The following is a 23,893-nucleotide window of genomic DNA, read 5'->3' on the forward strand; positions in this document are numbered from 1 at the left end:
AAAGGATGAGATTTTAAATTATGTTATAGATTCGCCAAGACATATGATGAGCATGTCATCTTCACATCTGTCTGCTTGGTTGCACTCTAAATAACATCAGTATGATTCACCTGCAGTATATCATCATCACTCACTTGACCAATACACGTGATGTACAGGGTAAACATGAAGGGTTTGATTCCAAAATATGATAAGCACACATTTTTCACGTTTGCATTTTTTTAAAATCTGAAATAAATGTATATGGGTCCCTTTCAATGTGTATGAGTTATGGCTGTTATCATGCTTTTAAAACATTTACTTTAGATATGCTTTAGAATGTGTTTCTTTGCAAAACGTGATATCCAACACAGTTTCTGACCAAAATGTGCTACATTCAGTACCATCTGTTTAGAGTTTCATGAGAGTTGGGACATTGAGGTTTCTGCATTATTATGCATTTACACGACACTACAACCACAGATAGAACAATGAGACAGATATTTCACTAGATGTATAAATGTGAAGCATCTGATTGGTGTTTCCACTCACTTCCAAATATGGTGGTGAGAGGAAACCCAGTGGCCGGTATTGGCAGTGCGAGAAGATGGAGCAAGATGGATTTTGGCCAACATTCTGCTAATTTTCTCATCAATGAAACATTTGATCTCAATACAGTTTTTCTGTTTCCAAAACTAAAATCTGCTACGAACAGTGGACTAAGTTTCGTGGACACGTGCACTTCACAGAGTAAACGTTCCCTAATGGAAATATGCAAATACATGCTAGAACGGCCAATAGGCTCTCGCTAGCTTGTGCTTGGCTCTGCCCACCTCCTTGTTATGCCCACTATGATTAATTTGCTCCCATTGGAAACGACAGGCTGGGGTGTATCTTGAGTTGGTTATGAAAATCTTTGCTACAACATTACAGTATATGGCAGCCATGTTAGCTCCCGTTAACAGAACGAGCATTTTGATGCATTTAGCCTACATGACAGTTACAAATTCTAGTTGCTTAAATGTCCAAAAAGAAAACACACATTGTTCACCCTCTGGATACAATATATTGGCTATGTGATAGGCACAATACAGTTGAAACAAATAGATTTTTTAAATATTTACTTATGTGATAATTGATCATTTAACTGTTTAAAACCCAATCTGGATACCTTTTCTATTGGAGCTCTGCTGTATAGCATTTATTTACCTCTGGATACCCAGCGTTTATTTACTTCTGGATACATAGTGTTTATTTACCTCTGGATACATAGCGTTTATTTACCTCTGGATACATAGCGTTTATTTACCTCTGGATACATAGCGTTTATTTACCTCGGGATACATAGCGTTTATTTACTTCTGACATACATAGCGTTTATTTACCTCTGGATACATAGCGTTTCGCCACAAAACAATATATTGCAATATATTTGAAACATGGTAAGATGAACAAATAATAGCTCTATCTGTTTCACAAGATGTGTGTTCACGTTCATTTACAAACATTTCAAGAAATTGATATATCACATTTTGGAATGTGTGTGTACAGTATGTGTGAGTCCGTGTGTGTGTGTGTGTGTAATAAGGTCAGTGTGTTGACAGTGTCACCTGGAGCGTCTGAACCCAGCCAGGCCGGAACGAGACGCCTCGTCGATCAGTGGCGTCACAATCTTCTCTGTCATGTCTGAGAGGACTGTGAATGTGGGCTCCACGATGAAATCAATAAATCCTGAGGGAATGAGAGACATATAGAACCACTGAGATATATCACCTATCTATCTATCTATCTATCTATCTATCTATCTATCTATCTATCTATCTATCTATCTATCTATCTATCTATCTATCTATCTATCTATCTATCTATCTATCTATCTATCTATCTATCTATCTATCTAGAACTGTGTATACAACAATGTTACACTGACTCACCAATTTGAGACTGGGCCACCATGGTTGACTTTCGGTCACACAGAGGAGAGAAGGGCAGGCCCAGCTCTGCTTCTTTATCCCCCTGAGAACACAACATGACCACAGTGAACACTGCTTCTGAGTCTTTATGTGTGGAGGAATGCAGTCCCTCACAGCGTACGTGTACTTCATACCAAAGATATTGGCTTTCCAAAATGCTTTCCAAAATTCTAGATTTCCGGAGTCAGAAGACAATAAGCAGTGAATCCGGAATTCTCTTACCATTACTTCTGGAAAACTTGGGAATTTTGGGGAACTTTGCAACCCTAAGTAGGGGTATTTATTATTGGCCCCAGCAGAGAGAAAAAAACTACAACTGTCATTTGAATGTTAAACAGCCTCTATCCTAGGTGACTACACCCCAGTTTGTTCTCTCCACTCTACTTCTATCTCCCAGTACTGTTCACTTCCCCTAAAAATCAACCTTGTCAGTTGGGCTGAAGGGAACAACATCAAAGGATCCAATTTAAGAAAAGGAAATCTATGTATGGTAAAAAAATATTGGTATGTCCTGGTCATTCATTATACTTGACATTTCTATTAATATGATTAGTGGAGCAGCACCTGGGAATGAACTGATTACATTTCACCATGGCTTCGTTCCAAATAGCACCCTCCTGTTCCCTATGTAGTGCACTACTTTTGACCAGAGGCCTATGGGACGCATCATTTTTTCAAATTCTAGAAAGAGACCACACTCTACCGGCTAATTTCATTTTCACAGAACAGAGTGTGGTGTTAATTAGCATGTAATGGTAATGTGGAGGATATCCCTACTTTAAAATCACACCTAATAGAAAATCGGGATCGGATTCTCTGTTGGTTGACTCCGGGTAAATTTCTTCATGCTCTTGTTAATATCCAATGCAATTTTATAATGTATTCCATTTTTTAAATATGTTTAGAATTTTCAAGAACAGCTATATTACTCATTGTCACTTTATATTCATAATGATGACAGATGTAATTTATGCAATTCATAAAGAGTAATATCCTCCTTTTGTTTAAAGAAATTGGATGTCCTTGTGAAATACCTTGTGAAATTACTGTCCAATATCTCTTATAAATAATGACTCGACAATGTGACATTCAGAAGTGCAGATGTTTCAGGTTTCACTATTTGGACATCTGCTTCTTGTCTTGCGAGAGGAGTGGTAGTCTAGTATCAGATTAATGGGATTAGTGTTGAGCAAGGAAGGAATGAAAACCAGACTGATTAGGATTAAAATTGTGGGATCATCACACTGTTTTATTTGGGAAGGTAGTAGGATTAGGAAGATGCCAGCACTACGTATCGGACTAGATACACTGGACCTTGTCCCACACCTATCTGACCAGGGTCCACATTCATGAAGTCTGTCAGAGTAGGAGTGCTGATCTTGGATCAGGTCCCCCTGATCTATATCAGCATTCTTAATGGTGCGCAAGTGGTGGTTAGGGTTTAGGGTGAAGTTTTAGGTGTTAAGGGTCAGGGGTTAGAGATCTGGGGTAAGGGGTTAGTATAGACTGACCTGTCTGAAAAACTCTTCCAGGAGTGATGTGGTCCACCTGTGGTGCAGATCCCAGTTCTTGGCCGGGTGGCTGATGTCAGCTGTGTGCAGAATCAGTGATAAGGCCTTGGGCTTGAGAATCCTACAGAGAAAAACAGTGTAGAGCAAATTAAATCAAATGCGCCACATGCGCCAAATACAACAGGCATAGGTAGACCTTACCGTGAAATGCTTACTTACAAGCCCTTAACCAACAATGCAGTTCAAGAAAGGGTTTAAGAAAATATTTACCAAATAAACTAAAGTAAAAAACAATAAAAGTAACACAATAAAATAACAATAATGAGGCCATAGACAGGGGGTACCGGTACCGAGTCAATGTGCAGGGATACAGGTTAGACAAGGTCATTTGTACATGTAGGTAGGGGTAAAGTGACTATGCATAGATAATAAACAGCGAGTAGCAGCAGTGTAAAAACAAATGCGAGGGTCAATGTAAATAATCCGGGTGGCCATTTGATTAATTGTTCAGCAGTGTTATGGCTTGGGGGTAGAAGCTGTTAAAGAGCCTTTTGGTCCTAGACTTGGCGCTCCGGTACTGCTTGCCGTGCGGTAGCAGAGAGAACAGTCTATGACTTGGGTGACTGGAGTCTTTGGCCATTTTTTGGACTTTCCTCTAGTATATATAGGTCCTGGATGGCAGAAAGCTTGGCCCCCGTGATGCAGTGGGCCGCAGTCATAGGTGAACAGGGAGTACAGGAAGGGACTAAGCACGCACCCCTGAGGCGCCCCAGTGTTGAGGATCAGCGTGGCAGACGTGTTGTTGCCTACCCTTACCACCTGGGGGCGGCCCATTAGGAAGTCCAGGATCCAGTTGCAGAGGGAGGTGTTTAGTCCCAGGGTCTTTAGCTTAGTGATAAGCTTTGTGGGCGCTATGGTGTTGAACGCTGAGCTGTAGTCAATGATTAGCATTCTCACATAGGTGTTCCTTTTGTCCAGGTTGGAAAGGGCAGTGTGGAGTGCAATTGAGATTACATCATCTGTGGATCTGTTGGCATGGTATGCAAATTGGAGTGGGTCTAGGGTATTCGGGATGATGCTGTTGATGTGAGCCATAACCAGCCTTTCAAAGCGCATGGCTACCAACGTGAGTGCTACGGGACGGTAATAATTTAGGCAGGTTACCTTCACTTCCTTGGGCCCAGGGACTGTGGTGGTCTGCTTGAAACATGTAGGTATTACAAACTTGGTCAGGGAGAGGTTGAAAATGTCAATGAATACACTTGCCAGTTGGTCCACGTATGCTTTGAGTACACGTCCTGGTAATCTGTCTGGCCCCGCGGCTTTGTGAATGTTGATCTGTTTAAAGGTCTGGCTCACATTGGCTGCTGAGAGCGTTATCACACAGTCGTCTGGAACAGCTGATGCTCTCATGCATGCTTCAGGGTTGCCTGCCTCGAAGCGAGCACACAGGGCATTTAGCTCGTCTGGTAGGCTTGCGTTACTGGGCAGCTCGCAGCTGGGTTTCCCTCTGTAGTCCGTAATAGTTTTCAAGCCCTGCCACATCTGACGAGCATCAGAGCCGGTGTAGTAGGATTCAATCTTAATCCTGTATTGACGCTTTGCCTGCTTGATGGTTCGTCTGAGGGCGTAGCGTGATTTCTTGCAAGCGTCCGGATTAATGTTCCGATAGCTTGATGCGGATGTTGCCTGTAATCCATGGCTTCTGGTTGGGATATGTACGTACGGTCACTGTGGGGATGACGTCATCGATGTACTTATTGATGAAGCCGATGACTGAGTTGGTATACTCCTCAATGCCATTGGATGAATCCTGGAACATATTCCAGTCTGTGCTAGCAAAACTGTCCTGTAGCGTAGCATCTGCGTCATCTAACCACTTCCGTATTGAGCGAGTCACTGGTACTTCCTGCTTTAGTTTTTGCTTGTAAGCAGGAATCAGATCAGATTTGCCAAATGGAGGGCGAGGGAGAGCTTTGTATGCGTCTCTGTGTGTGTAGTAAAGGTGGTCTAGAGGTTTTTTTCCTCTGGTTGCACATGTGACCAAATTAGGTAAAATTGATTTAAGTTGTCCTGCATTAAAGTCTCCGGCCACTAGGAGCGCCGCTTCTGGATGAGCATTTTATTGTTTGCTTATAGCCTCATACCGATCCTTGAGTGTGGTCTTAGTGCCAGCACCGGTTTGTGGTGGAAAATAGATGGCTACGAATAATACAGATGAGAACTCTCTTGTTAGATAGTGTTGTCTACAACTTATCATCAGGTACTCTACCTCAGGCGAGCAATACATTGAGACCTCTTTAATATTAGACATCGCTCACCAGCTGTTATTGACAAATAGACACACACCCCCGCTCCTCATCTTACCAGACGTAGCTTCTCTGTCCTGTCATGCCGGTGCATGGAAAATCCCGCCAGGTCTATATTATCCACGTCGTCGTTCAGCCACGACTCGATGAAACATAAGATATTACAGTTTTTATTTTCCCGTTGGTAGAGTAGTCTTGATCGTATATCATCCATTTTGTTTTCCAATGATTGCACATTGGCCAATAGAACGGATGGTAGTGGAGGTTTACTCACTCTTGTATGAATTGTCAGAAGGCAGCCCGACCTTTACCCCCTTTTTCCCCATCTTTTCTTCACGCAAATGACTGGGATTTGGGCCCGTTCGCGTCGGACTCGTTAAAGAAAAGCTCTTCGTCCAGTTCAAGGTGAGTAATCATTGTTCTGATGTCCAGAAGTTATTTTCGTCATAAGAGATGGTAGCAGCAACATTATGTACAGAATAAGTTACAAACAACGCAAAAAAACTAACAAAATAGCACAATTGGTTAGGAGCCCGTAAAACGTCAGCCATCCCTTCCGGCGTCATTCTTTCAACCAAGCAGAGAAGCAGAGAAGATTGCAAGAAACAAGAGTCCAGAGAGACTATAACAGAAGTCAACAGAAGTCTAAGAAAACAACAAACATGTCTCAGCAATATTGGTCTTTTGGATATTTGATCAGAGAGACAGCAGCTTGGGGTTATTGTATTTTTGGTATCAATTAGTGCATTTATGGTAGGGCAGGCTATGGTTTAGGACAAATGTGTGGGGAGTAATCTGAACTGGCACTATAGTCTACTATAGTGAATAGAGTGCTATTTTAGATATATTGGTCTAGATAATTATAGAGCTAAATAAGAGTCACTCACGCCTCTGGCTGCTGGAGGAAGTTCTTCATGGCCTTGATCTGTTGGAAGTGACAGGACATGTCCGTGGCCAGGACCATTTCTACCACCAGCGCCCGTAGCTCTCTACGAGAGGGGGAGACATACAAACATTTTAGAGAGAGGATCAGACAGACAGACAGATGGAAAGACATGGTTAGAGGTAGATAAAAGAGAGGATCAGACAGGCAGGTTAGAGGTAGATAAGAGGGAGGATCAGACAGACAGGTTAGAGGTAGGTTAGAGAGAGGAGTGGACAGACAGGTTAGAGGTAGGTTAGAGAGAGGAGTGGACAGACAGGTTAGAGGTAGGTTAGAGAGAGGAGCAGACAGACAGGTTAGAGGTAGATAAAAGAGAGGATCAGACAGGCAGGTTAGAGGTAGGTTAGAGAGAGGATCAGACAGACAGGTTAGAGGTAGGTTAGAGAGAGGAGTGGACAGACAGGTTCGAGGTAGGTTAGAGAGAGGAGCAGACAGACAGGTTAGAGGTAGATAAAAGAGAGGATCAGACAGGCAGGTTAGAGGTAGGTTAGAGAGAGGATCAGACAGACAGGTTAGAGGTAGGTTAGAGAGGATCAGACAGACAGGTTAGAGGTAGGTTAGAGAGAGGATCAGACAGACAGGTTAGAGGTAGGTTAGAGAGAGGATCAGACAGACAGGTAAGAGGTAGGTTAGAGAGGAGCAGACAGACAGGTTAGAGGTAGGTTAGAGAGAGGAGTGGACAGACAGGTTAGAGGTAGGTTAGAGAGAGGATCAGACAGACAGGTTAGAGGTAGGTTAGAGAGAGGATCAGACAGACAGGTTAGAGGTAGGTTAGCGAGAGGATCAGACAGACAGGTTAGAGGTAGGTTAGAGAGAGGAGCAGACAGACAGGTTAGAGGTAGGTTAGAGAGAGGAGCAGACAGACAGGTAAGAGGTAGGTTAGAGAGAGGAGCAGACAGACAGGTTAGAGGTAGGTTAGAGAGAGGAGCAGACAGACAGGTAAGAGGTAGGTTAGAGAGAGGAGTGGACAGACAGGTAAGAGGTAGGTTAGAGAGGAGCAGACAGACAGGTTAGAGGTAGGTTAGAGAGAGGAGTGGACAGACAGGTTAGAGGTAGGTTAGAGAGAGAAGCAGGCCATGTCTGTGGCCAACACCATCTCAATCACCCAGGCACGTACACAGATAATGCACTACCTGTGCAGAGCACCTGCCCCTTTGCACTTCCAGTCTCCAAAGTGCTCTTTGTATGTTGGTATAATTTCCCCAAAACAATTTTGTCGTTGTTTTTCTGATCTGAACCCGCTGCCTGCAAGTCTTCATTAAATTGGCCCCCTGTGGTCACCGCTCGAGTTCAGTGTATAACTAGCTACACTCTTAGAACTTAAAAGGGTTCTTTGGCTGTCCTCATAGGAGAACCTTTTGAAGAACTATTTTTGGTTCGAGATAGAACCCTTTTGGGTTCCATGTAGAACCCTCTGTGTAACCCTTCCATGTAACACCCTCTGTGCTGTCCAAAATGGGTTCTCCTATGGGGACAATCAAAGAACATTTTTGGAACCCTTTTTTCTAAGAGTGTACCTAGCTCGTTTGAATATCAATACCACTGCCACAGCAGCATAATTGAGCGGTTTAACAGCGTGAGTGACCTGCTAACAATCCAGTCTGGTTGGCTGATAGGCTTACGTGCAGCAGAGACACAGAAAGAGAGAAGAGGCTGCATCACCGACCCTCAGACTCAACTCCATCCCTTCAGCCGGGATAGATGTGTCAGGGAGGGAAGGAGCAACACAGGTAGTCTGTAGCTAGCTAGCCACCATATAATGATAGCATACTAAAATAACCACACAAGCCACTGGCCAGTCAGTCATATATCATGAATATTAAATAGTGTACGTTCATCGTCATCATAATGTTTATGACAATAAATTATTTGCAAACAAAATACATATTTTAATGATGTTAAGCAAAGCATGTAGCTAATAGATCTGTGTTACATGACTATATAGTTATGAAATATGCAATTACTTTTAAATGACATAATTATGAAATTATACTATGAAGTTATAAGATTAGGGATATTAGATTATGAAGTTATTATTTAAGAGCATTGGTGATAAATCACAATCTGTAAAAAAAGAAGGCTAATCTAGTAATCTAGCTAGCCATGTTGTTAACTGTAGCATATGGTAGCCTAATTAGTCTGCTTGCTAAGAACATTATCAGTGATCACCATGCTCTCTTTACTGGGTAATTGGTAGGCTATAGTAAAGCAATATAGGGTATAGTAATTGTTGGCTACAGTATTTCTCACAATATTCTATTCCTTTGCTCTCATTCCTGTCATATTTAGAGATAGTGTAGAGCAGAATATGTATTCCTGAAGTGACCTCCAACCTCCCTGCTCCTCAAAACGTCTTCCACTGGATCAAATCTTCAGACTGTATAGGATATACACGATAGAGGCAGAAAATGGTGTTGGGTTGGAAATAGTAATGGTAGGCTACAGTATTTATTATAATCTTCTATTTTGACTGGAATTCTGTTGGTTATTGTTAATAAGGGCAGCCTTTATTGCAGTCAAAAATAGTTTTACAAAATACTTTACTCATCAGATTGTGCTGCTTTACCCTCTTCTCAATGACACACAAAGCATGTTAACCAAATCCTAGCAAATTATACAACAATAGCATCTATTTTGCCAATTGCTTTTATGTAATGAAATAATCAAACTAATAATTTCTCAACAAGTCTCTGACCGCGGTTTTGGGAGTTGTTTAGGAGATGTGCCCTTTTTTTTGTTTGAGCACATGCCACCCAAAAGGTCTGTGCACGGCCTTGCTACCACCAGGGCCCATGACTCTCTGAGTCTCGCCTACCTCCAGTCGTCTTTGGACAGGTTGAGGAGGATGTTCATCTCGTCATCGTCCTGTAGGAGGCGGTAGGCAGCACTCACATGGTGGTTCTCCAGAACTGCACGGTCATTATACAAGATGGCCGTGCCTGACCTGAGACAACACAGTTAGGAGAGGGTAAACCATAGAAATAGTTTGATTAGAAGGGAAAGTCCGTTCCAGTAATTATATTTCAATGTGGTAAATATAAAGCCCCTGCTCTAATCCAATACATGGTTTATTATCATCACATTTGAGTTGATCTATATGGTACTTCATGCAGTTTACATACACTGTAGCTTATAATGACCTGTTTTGCAATAAAACTCATACCTAAAGAAATGTCAGAGAGTTTTGCGATTAATTAGAACTTGTTGTGCTTTGAGGATTAGGATCAACAATGGTCGCCGTCACAAGGCAGAGGAGGAATTAGAATAGAACTGCCATTCACGGTTTTTAATCATCCCCTCTCTAAATGCATAACAATGAGTTCCCATCCCTGTTTCGCTGCCCCAGCCTGCTTTCTCTCCCCTTACTGAGTGCTATTTTTCTGCCTGTGTTACGGCTGTCATAGTATATTACCTGGTCTGGATATGAAAGTTGTTAGTGGTCCCTGTGTGTTCGTAATCATGGACCGCAGCAGCAAAGATCATGGCAAAGATCTCCAGTTCAGTCAGCCAGTTCTAGACGAGAGAGAGAGAGAGAGAGAAGAGAGACAGAGAGACAGAGAGAGAGAGAAGGATACAATTTGTAGAACGAGGAAAGCAAGAGGTGATAAAGGCAATTTGGAGGAGAACAAACAACTCGAGGAAAAACATTTCAGAAGCTGATGCTGCTGCTGATGCTGATGCATTGTAACGTTAATCATAAGTGACATGTTCACTTCGCCTGCTTGCCACACACCTTAGAAAAACAAATCTATGTAAGCTTCACAATCTTCCCCCAGTCAATACATAAAACCAGACAAAACAGTTTTTACTCTTTGAAAGGATACTTCAGGATTTTGGCAATTAGCACAATGACTGGAAGTCTGTGGGTGTTTACTAGCATGCTAGCAGTTACTCATAGACATCCAGTCATTGCGCTAACGTTACTTAACATTGGCTTGCGAAACTACCTCTAACTTCCTTCATACTGGACACAGAGGTATAACAATGGTATCCACTGGTTCATCTGACTCTGGGGATGTAGATAAAGGGCATCATTGCCAAAATCCCAAAGTATCCCTTTAATTGAATATTGAATATGTTTGCATAGAGAGACATCAGAGGAGGCTGGTGGAAGGAGCTATAGGAGGACAGGCTCATTGTAATGGCTGGAATGGAATAAATGGAACGGTATCAAACACATCAAACATAGAAACCACGTTTGACTCCGTTCCAATAACTCCATTCCTGCCATTGCAATGAGCCTGTCCTCCTATAGCTCCCCCCACCAGCCTCCTCTGAGAGACATTAGTTGATATCTAATGTTATAAATTAAATTGAGTACTTATTAAAGTTCCCTTCTCACAAAGCAACATTTTCTGCTAGGCTGTCCTGGTTCTGTAATACAAGAAGAATATTAGATTTGGTTCTCTCCCTGACTGTTTCCATTACTCCAAAATGTCTGTTGTACAGAAGTAACAGTAGCAGTAATGTTGTTATATTTCTGTGATGAAATTGATTTTTTTTTTAAAGGTTAGGGATGGGCTGGAGAATTGTAGTCACTCTCAGATTCATAAGGAAGATCTCAATTGCAAACTCCTTGCTTCCTCTCTCCTCGTCTCCTTCTCAAAACCCATTAGATGAGAAAGCCAGAGGTCCCTCCCCTTTGACCTTCTCCTCCAATGGGTTTTCAGAAGAAGAGGAGGAGAGAGGATGCAAGGAGTATATAATTTAGATTTTCCCATAGATAGAGCTATGGATGCAAGGACTGACCATCCAAAATATCAAAATAATAGTTTTAAAACTAGAATCGCTAAAGCAGTCATTTTGACTGCTCATTAATTAATGTATTTATCAAGCCCCTCCATCCTTAACTTTTCCAGAATAAGTCTATATAACACTGCCCTTATTAGAATCGTAATATTATAAACAGAACTGAAGTTAAAACCAGTTTTAGGAAGGCATGTCGTTATGTGAATGGTTTTCCACTTTGTCCCTTCTACAGACAGTAGGGCCTGCTCCGCTCATTCTCCCAAAAGTGTCCGGTTCATAATCACCCTGATAATTGCCTAGAAACTGAACCTAGACTATACCCAAACTAATTTCACACATAAAACAACAGCTTAAATAAATTAGGTAAAGTATGATGGGGGAGAAAGGGGGAAAATGGGTGAGTTGATGAGCGAGGAGAAGCGGAGAATCCATAATTATGTAATCACCAATTATGAATGAAGAAAAGGGTGGCCATTCTATTGTATTGGTATATTCAAATGATAATCTCAAAATGGTATGTACCCTATATCAGTCCACCAAATCCAAGCAGTCTTATCAGTCTACTTCAACCTACTTGTAGTACACAGTGAGAGCGTACATAATTTACAATGGTAAGAAGACCAAGATGAATGGATGCCCATGCTGTGTTAGCGCTGCTACAATAGCTGAATGAAAACGACTCAGATGGTGGGGAAGAAATTCATCATAACATGATGATTACTCTTCTGATTCTGAGCCTCAGCCTAAACCTACACCCCGGAGGCCTAAAAAAGCCAGAACTGTACGTTGCGCCACCACCAAATGAAACAGTGAGACAGGAAGGAAGGGAAGGCACCGTTTGGAAAAAGATCAAAATGGGACAGCAGGTGAGCGAGTGTTGGAGAATGTGGTGATGAGGCTTGTGGAACCTTACGTTGGCAAGGTTAGAAATGTCACCTTGGACAATTTCTTCACTTCACTGTCATGTAGCAAATAAAAACAAGCCTAGTCGCCACCATGAACAAAGCGAGACGGGAGCTCCCTCTTCAAAATAAGGCACCTGCACAGCCGTTGTACCCCTAAAACGGCGGTGAAGAATGACAAGACAACACTCACACTATACCAATGCAAAGCAAGAAAGAATGTTTCTGTCATGATCACCATGCATCCGACAATTGCCATCGACAGGGACACAATAAAGAGAAAAACTGATCATATTTTGCAATACAACCAAAGGTATGGCAATATTACATAATATGCATCACCATAGGTGTCTTTAGGTATGTTTCTTTATTTCTATGTTTTGGCCGGGTATGGTTCTCAATCAGGGACAGCTGTCTATCGTTGTCTCTGATTGGGAACCATACTTAGGTAGCCCTTTTTCCCTCCTTTGGGTGTGGGTAGTTGACTTTGTTAGGGGCATTATAGCCCAAGTTAAGCTTCACGGCCATTTCTATGTTTATTGTTTTGTTGGCGACATCATTATAATAAAAGTATGTCCGCTCACCACGCTGCACCTCGGTCTTCCTTGAACGACAGTCGTGACAGAACTTCCCACCACAAAAGGACCAAGCAGCGTGGTAAAAAGGAGGACTGGACATGGGATGACATCCTGGACGGCAAAGGATCCTGGACATGGGAGGAGATCCTGGCCGGAAGGGATCGCCTTCCATGGGAACAGGTGGAAGCAGCCAGGAAGGTGGAGGCAGCTGGTAAAGGGGCCCATCGTTACGAGGGAACACGGATAGCAAGGAAGCCCGAGAGGCAGCCCCCAAATTTCTTTGGGGGGGCACACAGGGAGATTGGCGGAGTCGGGTTATAGACCTGAGCCAACTCCCCGTGCTTACCGTTGCGAGCGTCGTACTGGTCAGGCACCGTGTTATGCAGTGGAGCGCACGGTGTCTCCAGTGCGCGTTCACAGCCCGGTGCGCTACCTTCCAGCTCCCCGAATTGGCCGGGCTAGAGTGGGCATCCAGCCAGGTCGGAGGGTGCCGGTTCAGCGCATCTGGCCGCCAGTACGTCTCTACGGTCCAGGATATCCTGCGCCGGCTCTGCGCACTGTGTCTCCGGTGCGTCTGCACAGCCCAGTGCGTCCTGTGCCTGCGCCCCACACGTGCCGGGCCAAAGTAACCATCCAGCCAGGACGGGTTGTGCAGGCTCTACGCTCGAGACCTCCAGTGCGCCTCCACGACCCAGTGTATCCTGTACCCGCTCCCAAAACCAGGCCTCCTGTATGTCTTCCCAGCCTGGTGAGTCCTGTGCCTGCTCCCAGAGCCAGGCCTCCTGTGTGTCCCTCCAGTCCGAAGCCTCCAGTGATGATCCATGGCAAGAAGCCTCCAGTGATGATCCATGGCAAGAAGCCTCCAGTGATGATCCATGGCAAGAAGCCTCCAGTGATGATCCATGGCACGAAGCCTCCAGTGAGGAGTCATGGCACGAAGCCTCCAACGACGGCCTCCAGTCCGGAGCCTCCAGCGACGGCCTCCAGTCCGGAGCCTCCAGCGACGGTCTCCAGTTCGGAGCCTCCAGCGACGGTCTCCAGTCCGGAGCCCGTAGCGACGGTCCCCATTCCGGGGACCGCAACGAGGGTGCCCAGTCCGGGGCCCGCAGCGAGGGTGCCCAGTCCGGGGCCCGCAGCGAGGGTGCCCAGTCCGGGGCCCGCAGCGAGGGTGCCCAGTCCGGGGCCCACAACAAGGGTGCCCCGTCCGGGGCCCGCAACGAGGGTGAGCAGTCCGGGGCCTGCAACGAGGGTGCCCAGTCCGGGGCCAGCTGCGAGGGTGCCCAGTCCGGGGCCCGCAGCGAGGTTGCCCAGTCCGGGGCCAGCTACGAGGGTCCCCGCACCAGAGGTGCCACCAAAGTGGTGTGAGCCAGAGGTGGAGCGGGGTCGGCGTCCCGCACCTGAGCCGACACCGCGGATAGATGCCCACCCAGACCCTTTTGCGGCCGGAGTCCGCACCTTTGGGGGGGTACTGTCACGCCTTGACCTTAGAGAGCCTTTTTGTGTCTCTATTTGGTTTGGTCAGGGTGTGATTTGGGGTGGGCATTCTATATTTTTTATTTCTATGTTTCTTTATTTCTATGTTTTGGCCGGGTATGGTTCTCAATCAGGAACAGCTGTCTATCGTTGTCTCTGATTGGGAACCATACTTAGGTAGCCCTTTTTCCCTCCTTTGGGTGTGGGTAGTTGACTTTGTTAGGGGCATTATAGCCCAAGTTAAGCTTCACGGCCGTTTCTATGTTTATTGTTTTGTTGGCGACATCATTATAATAAAAGTATGTCCGCTCACCACGCTGCACCTTGGTCTTCCTTGAACGACGGTCGTGACAATAGGCCAATATACTGTAGATAACCTTATGCAATGCATTATGCTCTTCTTTATAACACATGTTGTTTTTCCTATGGGAAAATAATCATAATGTTTTCTCCTCTATTTTGGTTCCTAAGTAGGTGTGGATGTTTTGGATCAGATGGCACGCTGGCCTGTTGCGGCGTTCTACAACATGCTTGATTTAGCTGTTATCAACATGTGTATTGTTTAAGCTGTTTAAGCAGTTCATGAACAGCACCATGCCCATGGAAGACTTGAACATGAGTCTAGCATATGGGCTACATGAGAGATATATGAGCGCCAAGGCAGCAGCAAAGATTCAAAGATTCCATGCGAGCCTTTGCGTGAGGCAAGATGCAGAAAGAACAGAAACCAAGAAACCCGTGTCACCTGCTAGCGATGTGTTTGTTTGAAGTGTGTCAAGACAGTGAAAGTGGCAAAGATTTGTGTCTACTGTTAGGACAAGAGATAACCGCTAAATGAAATCCAACTAATGCCATTGCGTGTAAACACAGACCATTTAAGCACAAGCTGTCATATCGAAACTTATGTTCATTATAATATAATTTGGGCTGATTTGAACTATTTATCAAGCACACTTGACCCTTATGATGATGTTTAGGCTACTGTTTTCATCATTTGACCACGCATTTTGCTGACCTAGCATGGGTCTTTGTGGTTGTTACCATGTTCAAACACATATGGTTTCTGTTTCATAGTTGTAACAAAGGCACTCCACAAATACTACTTATTGAACAGTTTAATTTTTGTGTTTTTTTATTTTACATACAGCCTACAGTAACATAGACTAATGAAAATGCTATTTTGTTATTTGAAATGGGGGGGGGGGAAATGCATTCTAATGTTACCTAACACCTTCATGAACACAACCAAATTATTATTTGAAGGATAGCATCTATGAAATGTATTAATTACACTGTTAGAATGTTGCAGTCAGAATGACCCTCTGAGCGTCAGCGGTTCTAGTGTTAACCATGCTTTGAGGCTATATAGAGTTTGTTTACATTTACTTTGCTAACAAACATTGGAGTAAAACAAACTTTGATTTTGGATTTTGACAGGGTACATTTTTAAGTTATAATCTTCAATAATCAATAAGTATGTATTAAAAGTAAAAAATGATGTAGCTACCGCTGATTGCCCCTTAATCCTTTTTGTAAACTACAATTACTCTTCTCTTTTTACACTGTCCTTCATAGCTTTATTAACTCACACTTGCTTTTACATGATTTCATGTCTTAATATGCAGGCTCTAAGCAGTAAAAGTTGATTTTACGGCATTTGTTGGCAATTTGAAATGAGTTTATGACAGAGACAGCGGCTTTATGGTTATTATGAATGTGCTGCATCCACATTTTGATAACAGTGATGATTCCAGCAACTCATAAACCCTGTTGACAGTTTTACAGGCTTTCCTGTGGATTTAAAGGTGTCAGAGAGAGAGCTCCAAAAACCAAGCTGTCATTTCGGGCACCCAGCCAGGCTATGGTTTCTTCCCAAATGACACCCTACTCCCTTTGTAGTGCACTACTTTTTACAAGGGCATATAGGGCTCTGGTTAAAAGTATTGCTCTACAGTATGTAAGGAATAGGGCACCATTTGGGACAAAATCTATGCCACCCCTGAGTGGGGACATACTAAAAAACAAATATGCTTTTGCCAGCACATTGATTGGACCAATGAGGATCCAATGGGGCAATGTGTAAGCGGCACATTTGGAATCAAACCAATGGGAATCCAACCGCTACAAGGGTGACTATGACATCTTTCATGGATCATAACCCTTGCCCCTCACATCATCATTCACACATCCACACATCATCAGCCATGAATCATCCGAAAGACCATTAAACAGTTACATATCACTGGGTGGTTAATGACCGGGTAGCAGGGAGGTGACAGAAATGAATACCCAACAGTCAGGAGAGATTAACTCAGGACCAGGATCAATGAAGTCTCAGTGGGGAGCATATCATGAGGTCAGAGAGAGAGCGATGCGGGGAGAGAGAAAGCAACAACTTCCTGGACAAAACATTTCACTGTAATAGTAAAGGTGTAAACTTCGCAGTATATTTGCCCCTCAGCTTCACCATCATATTTAAAAAGCAGACAGCCTAGGAAAATGAACAACAATAACAAATGGTTTGATGAAGAATGCAAAAAACTATGAAAGAAATTGAGAAACCGATCCAACCAAAAACATAGAGACCCAGAAAACCTGAGCCTTTGCCTTCACTATGGTGAATCACTAAAACAATACAGAAATACACTACAGAAAAAGAAGTAACAGCACGTCAGATATCAGCTCAATGTAATTGAAGAATCCATAGCATGTAACCACTTCTGGGAAATTTGGAAAACACTAAACAAACAACAACACAAAGAGTTATTATCCAAAACGGAGATACATGTATATGGATAAACCAATTCTCCAATCTTTTTGGCCCTATAACAAAGAACAAACAGCAAAAACATATACATGATAAAATACAAATCTTAGAATCAACTATTAAAGACTACCATATCCCACTGGATTCTACAATTACATTAAATGAACTACAGGACAAAATACAAACCCTCCAACCCAAAAAGGCCTGGGGTGTTGATGGTATCCTAAATTAAATGATAAAATATGCAGACACGAATTCCAATTGGCTATACTTAAACTTTTTAACATCATCCTCAGCTCTGGCATCTTCCCCAATATTTGGAACCAAGGACAGATCACCCCAATCCACAAAATTGGAGACACATTTGACCCCAATAACTACCGTGGCATATGTGTCAACAGCAAACTTAGTAAAATCCTCTGTATTACTATTAACAGCAGACTCTTACATTTCCTCAGTGAAAACAATGTACTGGGCAAATGTCAAATTGGATTTTTACCAAATTACTGTACGACAGACCACGTTTTCACCCTGCACACCCTAATTAACAAACAAACAAACAAACAAGCAAAGTCTTCTCATGCTTTGTTGATTTCAAATGTTTTTTTAAACTCAATTTGGCATGAGGTTCTGCTATAAAAATGGATGAAAAGCAGTGATGGGAAAAAACATATGACATTATAAAAAATATATGTACACAAACAACAAGTGTGCGGTTCAAATTGGCAAACAACAAACACATTTCTTTCCACAGGGACATGGGGTGAGACAAGGAGGCAGCTTGAGCCTAAACATCAGCGCCACAGGTAACTTCCACAAAGCTGTGAACAATCTGGGAGACAATGCAAGATGGGCCATCAAAAGGAACATAACATTTGACACACTTATTAGGATCTGGCTAAAAATACTTGAATCAGTTATAGCACCAATTGCCCTTTATTGTTGTGAGATCTGGAGTCTGCTCACCAACCAAGAATTCACCAAATAAGACAAACACTAAATTGAGACTGCAAAAATATACTCAGTGTACTACGTAAAACACAAAATAATGCATGCAGAGCAGAATTAGGCCGATACCCGCTAATTATCAAAATCCAGAAAAAAGCTGTTAAGTTCTACAACCACCTAAAAAGAAGCAATTCGCAAACCTTCCATAACAAAGCCATCACCTACAGAGAAATAAACCTGGAGAAGAGTCCCCTAAGCAAGCTGGTCCTGGGGCTCTGTTCGCAAACACAAACAGAGCCCCAGGACAGCAACACAATTAGACCCAACTAAATCATGAGAAAATATAATTATTTGACAAATTGGAAATAATTAACAAAAAAACTGCTATTTGGCGCTAAACAGAGAGTACACAGTGGCAGAATACCTGACCACTGTGACTGACCCAAAATTAAGGAAAGCTTTGACTATGTACAGATTCAGTAAGCATAGCCTTGCTATTGAGAGAGGCTGCCGTAGGCAGACCTGGCTCTCAAGAGAAGACAGGCTATGTGCACACTGCCCACAAGTGTAAGGGGAAATTGAGATGCACTTCCTAACCTCCTGGCAAATGTATGACCATATTAGAGCTTCATATTTCCCTCAGATTACACAGGCCCACAAAGAATTCAAAAACAATAAAAATGTTCATAAACTCTCATATCTTTTAGGAGAAATACCACAGTGTGCCATCACAGCAGCAAGATTTTTGACTTGTTGCCACAAGAAAAAGGGAAACCAGTGAAGAACAACCACCATTGTAAATACAACTGATATTTATGTTTATTTATTTTCCCTTTTGTATTTTAACTATTACTTACTTACTTAATAGTTTACTTAATTCTCCATACTGGCCAATAATTATAGTGCCAATTCTGATCCAGCCATAAATTCATACATTGTGCCTCTGGCCTGAGAGGATGGAAGTTCAATATTTAGCTAGATGTGTTAGGCTAATAACTAGTTGGCTAATTGTTACCCATGAAAGGAAGCTAGGCTAGAGAGTAAGCATTTTAGCCAAGTCGCCAACGATCTGGCCTTAAGGGCCATGTACTTATAATCTCCACCCGGCACAGCCAGAAGAGGACTGGCCACCCCTCAGAGCCTGGTTCCTCTCTAGGTTTCTTCCTAGGTTCCTGCCTTTCTAAGGAGTTGTTCCCAGCCACCGTGCTTCTACATCTGCATTGCTTGCTGTTTGGGGTTTTAGGCTGTGTTTCTGTATAAGCACTTTGTGACATCTGCTGATGTAAAAATGACCTTATAAATACATTTGATTTGATTCAGGACAACACAAACTAAAAGCGTGCACTGTATGACATAGACCATTTCAGCAACATGAAAGAGAGGAGGATGGCATTGGCGCTTCTCTACAAGTAGGGTGAGTCAACCTGTTTTTTTTCTACTTACACACACACACACACACACACACACACACACACACACACACACACACACACACACACACACACACACACACACACACACACACACACACACACACACACACACACACACACACACACACAGTCTTGTACAGCTAAACACGTCCACACACACACACACACACACACACACACACACACACACACACACACACACACACACACACACACACACACACACACACACACACACACACACACACACACACACACACACACACACACACACACACACACACACACACACACACACACACACACACACACACACACAGAGAAATCAGTGCCATGGACAGTCACATTATATCTAGATTACGTAAACATTTTGGGGGGAATCTTTTAGACTAAGCATAGTTTATTAAATGACGTTGAAATGTTGAAATTGAAGTGGTGCTGGAATAGAGGATGCAGCTCCTATTTTCTTTGCAACTTGCAGTGACTCTCCAGTGTTCTAAATCAATACTTGTTTAGTAGTCCGAACATTTTGGAAAGATGAACTTGATTGACCATGCTGTAGGTCATGTAACTGTTAGTTACATGCATTATGCTCTGTGGACTTCCCCGGACATAGGTTGCTCTCCGGTTTTGTGATGAAACAAAGGTGTGGTTGAATTTATTGTGTTGTCTTATTGTCTCGGCCTTAGGCCTATATATCACAGTGTCAAGGGACATGAACTAACAGGTTATAGAGAAAACAATGCAATTATCACAACACATACTGAAGGTTATAATATGACTTTTCTTTCCTGGCTTGGCTTCCCCAGTGATTTTACCCTACCCACACACCGCTACTGTCATGGCCTGCAGGCAGGAGGGTAGCTGCTGACTGACTGACTCTACGACATGGCCTGCAGGCAGGAGGGTGGCTGCTGACTGACTGACTCGAATGATATGGCCTGCAGGCAGGAGGGTAGCTGCTAACTGACTGACTCAACGATATGGCCTGCAGGCAGGAGGGTAGCTGCTGACTGACTGACTCTACCACATGGCCTGCAGGCAGGAGGGTGGCTGCTGACTGACTGACTCAATGATATGGCCTGCAGGCAGGAGGGTGGCAGCTGACTGACTGACTCAACGATATGGCCTGCAGGCAGGAGGGTGGCAGCTGACTGACTGACTCTACGACATGGCCTGCAGGCAGGAGGGTAGCTGCTGACTGACTGACTCAACGATATGGCCTGCAGGCAGGAGGGTGGCAGCTGACTGACTGACTCTACGACATGGCCTGCAGGCAGGAGGGTGGCTGCTGACTGACTGACTCTACGATATGGCCTGAAGGCAGGAGGGTGGCAGCTGACTGACTGACTCTACGACATGGCCTGAAGGCAGGAGGGTGGCAGCTGACTGACTGACTCTACGACATGGCCTGAAGGCAGGAGGGTAGCAGCTGACTGACTGACTCTACGACATGGCCTGAAGGCAGGAGGGTGGCAGCTGACTGACTGACTCTACGACATGGCCTGCAGGCAGGAGGGTGGCAGCTGACTGACTGCCTCCATGGCGTCATAAATGCAGCTGATAGAGTGTGGGTCAGACTTAATCAAACAAGAATACTGCAGGTACCCTCCTGTGGACACACACACACCTTAGGAGGCACACGCACACACACATGCACGCACACGCACGTAAAGCAAGCAGACACACACATGAAAATAAAATGTCTCTTACCACCATGCCTGTCTTCAACAATAGATAGTGTACTGTCTGAGTGACATCTGCAGCATGCATCAGGTTATGGTAGGGATTCTTATGTTTGCTGTAGCCCACCTCCAAGGCTTCCACAAAGGACACCAGGGCAGAGATAGGGATCTGAACAACAAACGAAAACAACAGAGCTCAGCCAGTGACCTGAGGGAAATCTCTCATTCTGGCTCTTACACAGATTGGCTTTTCTCATTTAAAAAGTTCCTTCCTCTCATCGCCTCCTGTCCTTCATTTTAGCTATCTGAAATAGTTGACCGGCCTAATGATGAGCTTCAACCATATTGTTTTCGCCAAGTATTTTCCAATCAGTGAAGATGAAGGGGAGGAGGAGAGAACATTTTTATTTAAGCAATTGATTCCCTTCTCCCTGAGCAAAAATGGTTAAATGGGTATTTGTTGCTATGCATTTATCAACACAGACTTTGATATCCTCGTGATGCAGGTCCAGATAGTCGCACAACCTCTGAGACCTTCTGATTCAATGGAATTAAAATCGACTGAAAAGAACGTCACTCATCAATGCCCACAGGGGGGTAGATAAGGGAGTGGGAGAGAATGAGATGCGGTCCTGTTCTGATCAGCTTACCTTGAAGCGATTGATGAGGTCATATCTTGTGAGCAGCTCGTAGAATATGAATTTCAACGCGTGGTCCCCACTCGCGTCATTCAGGGCAAACACGTCAAATGACCACATGTCCACATGCTGTGAGAGGAAGTCATTGTCAGAACAAGTATTGAAAGACAATATGAAATCTGAATGTGTAAAGGAAATAATTGAGGAGGAGCAGGGAGGGGTATCTGATAAAATGAAAATGGTATGCATCTCATGCATTTTATTTTCCTTTATATTGCTATATTCAAGTATTATTTCACAATAAATTCACCTTATTGAAAGCCTGCATGACCATTTGAAAAGCATAGAGCCTAAATCAAAATACATTAAGGGTCAGAAGGCAGTAGGCATGTTTTTACATCAGACGTTATTTCTAGTTTGTTTGATGATACAGTATGTTACATGAATTTAAAGCCAGGGGCTGTTAGGAGTCATAACATGAACCTCAGTAATAACGAACAAGAACAGAATCCCCATGTACAGCTAAAGGTGAGTTATTAATCGGACTATTCTCTCTCTACCTTACTATCCCCCCTTCTCTCTCCATCACTCCCCATTCTCTCTCTACCTTACTCCCCCTTTCTCTCTCCATCACTCCCCATTCTCTCTCTACCTTACTCCCCCTTTCTCTCTCCATCACTCCCCATTCTCTCTCTGCCTTACTCCCCCCTTCTCTCTCCATCACTCCCCATTCTCTCTCTGCCTTACTCCCCCTTTCTCTCTCCATCACTCCCCATTCTCTCTCTGCCTTACTCCCCCTTTCTCTCTCCATCACTCCCCATTCTCTCTCTGCCTTACTCCCCCTTTCTCTCTCCATCACTCCCCATTCTCTCTATACCTTACTCCCCCTTTCTCTCTCCATCACTCCCCATTCTCTCTCTACCTTACTCCCCCTTTCTCTCTCCATCACTCCCCATTCTCTCTCTACCTTACTCCCCCTTTCTCTCTCCATCACTCCCCATTCTCTCTCTGCCTTACTCCCCCCTTCTCTCTCCATCACTCCCCATTCTCTCTCTACCTGACTCCCCCTTTCTCTCTCCATCACTCCCCATTCTCTCTCTGCCTTACTCCCCCTTTCTCTCTCCATCACTCCCCATTCTCTCTCTACCTTACTCCCCCTTTCTCTCTCCATCACTCCCCATTCTCTCTCTACCTTACTCCCCCTTTCTCTCTCCATCACTCCCCATTCTCTCTCTGCCTTACTCCCCCTTTCTCTCTCCATCACTCCCCATTCTCTCTCTACCTTACTCCCCCTTTCTCTCTCCATCACTCCCCATTCTCTCTCTACCTTACTCCCCCTTTCTCTCTCCATCACTCCCCATTCTCTCTATACCTTACTCCCCCTTTCTCTCTCCATCACTCCCTATTCTCTCTCCATCACTCCCCATTCTCTCTCTGCCTTACTCCCCCCTTCTCTCTCCATCACTCCCCATTCTCTCTCTGCCTTACTCCCCCTTTCTCTCTCCATCACTCCCCATTCTCTCTCTACCTTACTCCCCCTTTCTCTCTCCATCACTCCCCATTCTCTCTCTACCTTACTCCCCCTTTCTCTCTCCATCACTCCCCATTCTCTCTCTGCCTTACTCCCCCTTTCTCTCTCCATCACTCCCCATTCTCTCTCTACCTTACTCCCCCTTTCTCTCTCCATCACTCCCCATTCTCTCTCTGCCTTACTCCCCCTTTCTCTCTCCATCACTCCCCATTCTCTCTATACCTTACTCCCCCTTTCTCTCTCCATCACTCCCTATTCTCTCTCCATCACTCCCCATTCTCTCTCTGCCTTACTCTCCCTTTCTCTCTCCATCACTCCCCATTCTCTCTCTGCCTTACTCCCCCTTTCTCTCTCCATCACTCCCCATTCTCTCTCTACCTTACTCCCCCTTTCTCTCTCCATCACTCCCCATTCTCTCTATACCTTACTCCCCCTTTCTCTCTCCATCACTCCCTATTCTCTCTACCTTACTCC

General features: G+C 43.9%; 1 protein-coding gene across 3 annotated transcripts in view; it reads right to left on the reverse strand.

Annotated features, from left to right (window-relative positions):
* Positions 1–23,893, reverse strand: part of pde1ca (phosphodiesterase 1C, calmodulin-dependent a) — a 157,441-nt gene that overhangs the window by 18,805 nt on the left and 114,743 nt on the right. For all 3 annotated transcript variants that reach the window (XM_071415063.1, XM_071415064.1, XM_071415065.1), the window contains 8 exons: positions 21,901–22,017; positions 21,279–21,419; positions 10,128–10,228; positions 9,531–9,659; positions 6,660–6,761; positions 3,464–3,584; positions 1,914–1,995; positions 1,590–1,710 (listed from right to left, as the gene is read on the reverse strand). In XM_071415063.1, the coding sequence (XP_071271164.1) occupies positions 1,590–1,710; positions 1,914–1,995; positions 3,464–3,584; positions 6,660–6,761; positions 9,531–9,659; positions 10,128–10,228; positions 21,279–21,419; positions 21,901–22,017 (914 nt within the window). The remainder of the gene's footprint in view (positions 1–1,589; positions 1,711–1,913; positions 1,996–3,463; positions 3,585–6,659; positions 6,762–9,530; positions 9,660–10,127; positions 10,229–21,278; positions 21,420–21,900; positions 22,018–23,893) is intronic.

This window comes from Salvelinus alpinus, chromosome 8 (genome assembly GCF_045679555.1).
Source record: "Salvelinus alpinus chromosome 8, SLU_Salpinus.1, whole genome shotgun sequence".
Classification (NCBI taxonomy): Eukaryota; Metazoa; Chordata; class Actinopteri; order Salmoniformes; family Salmonidae; genus Salvelinus; species Salvelinus alpinus.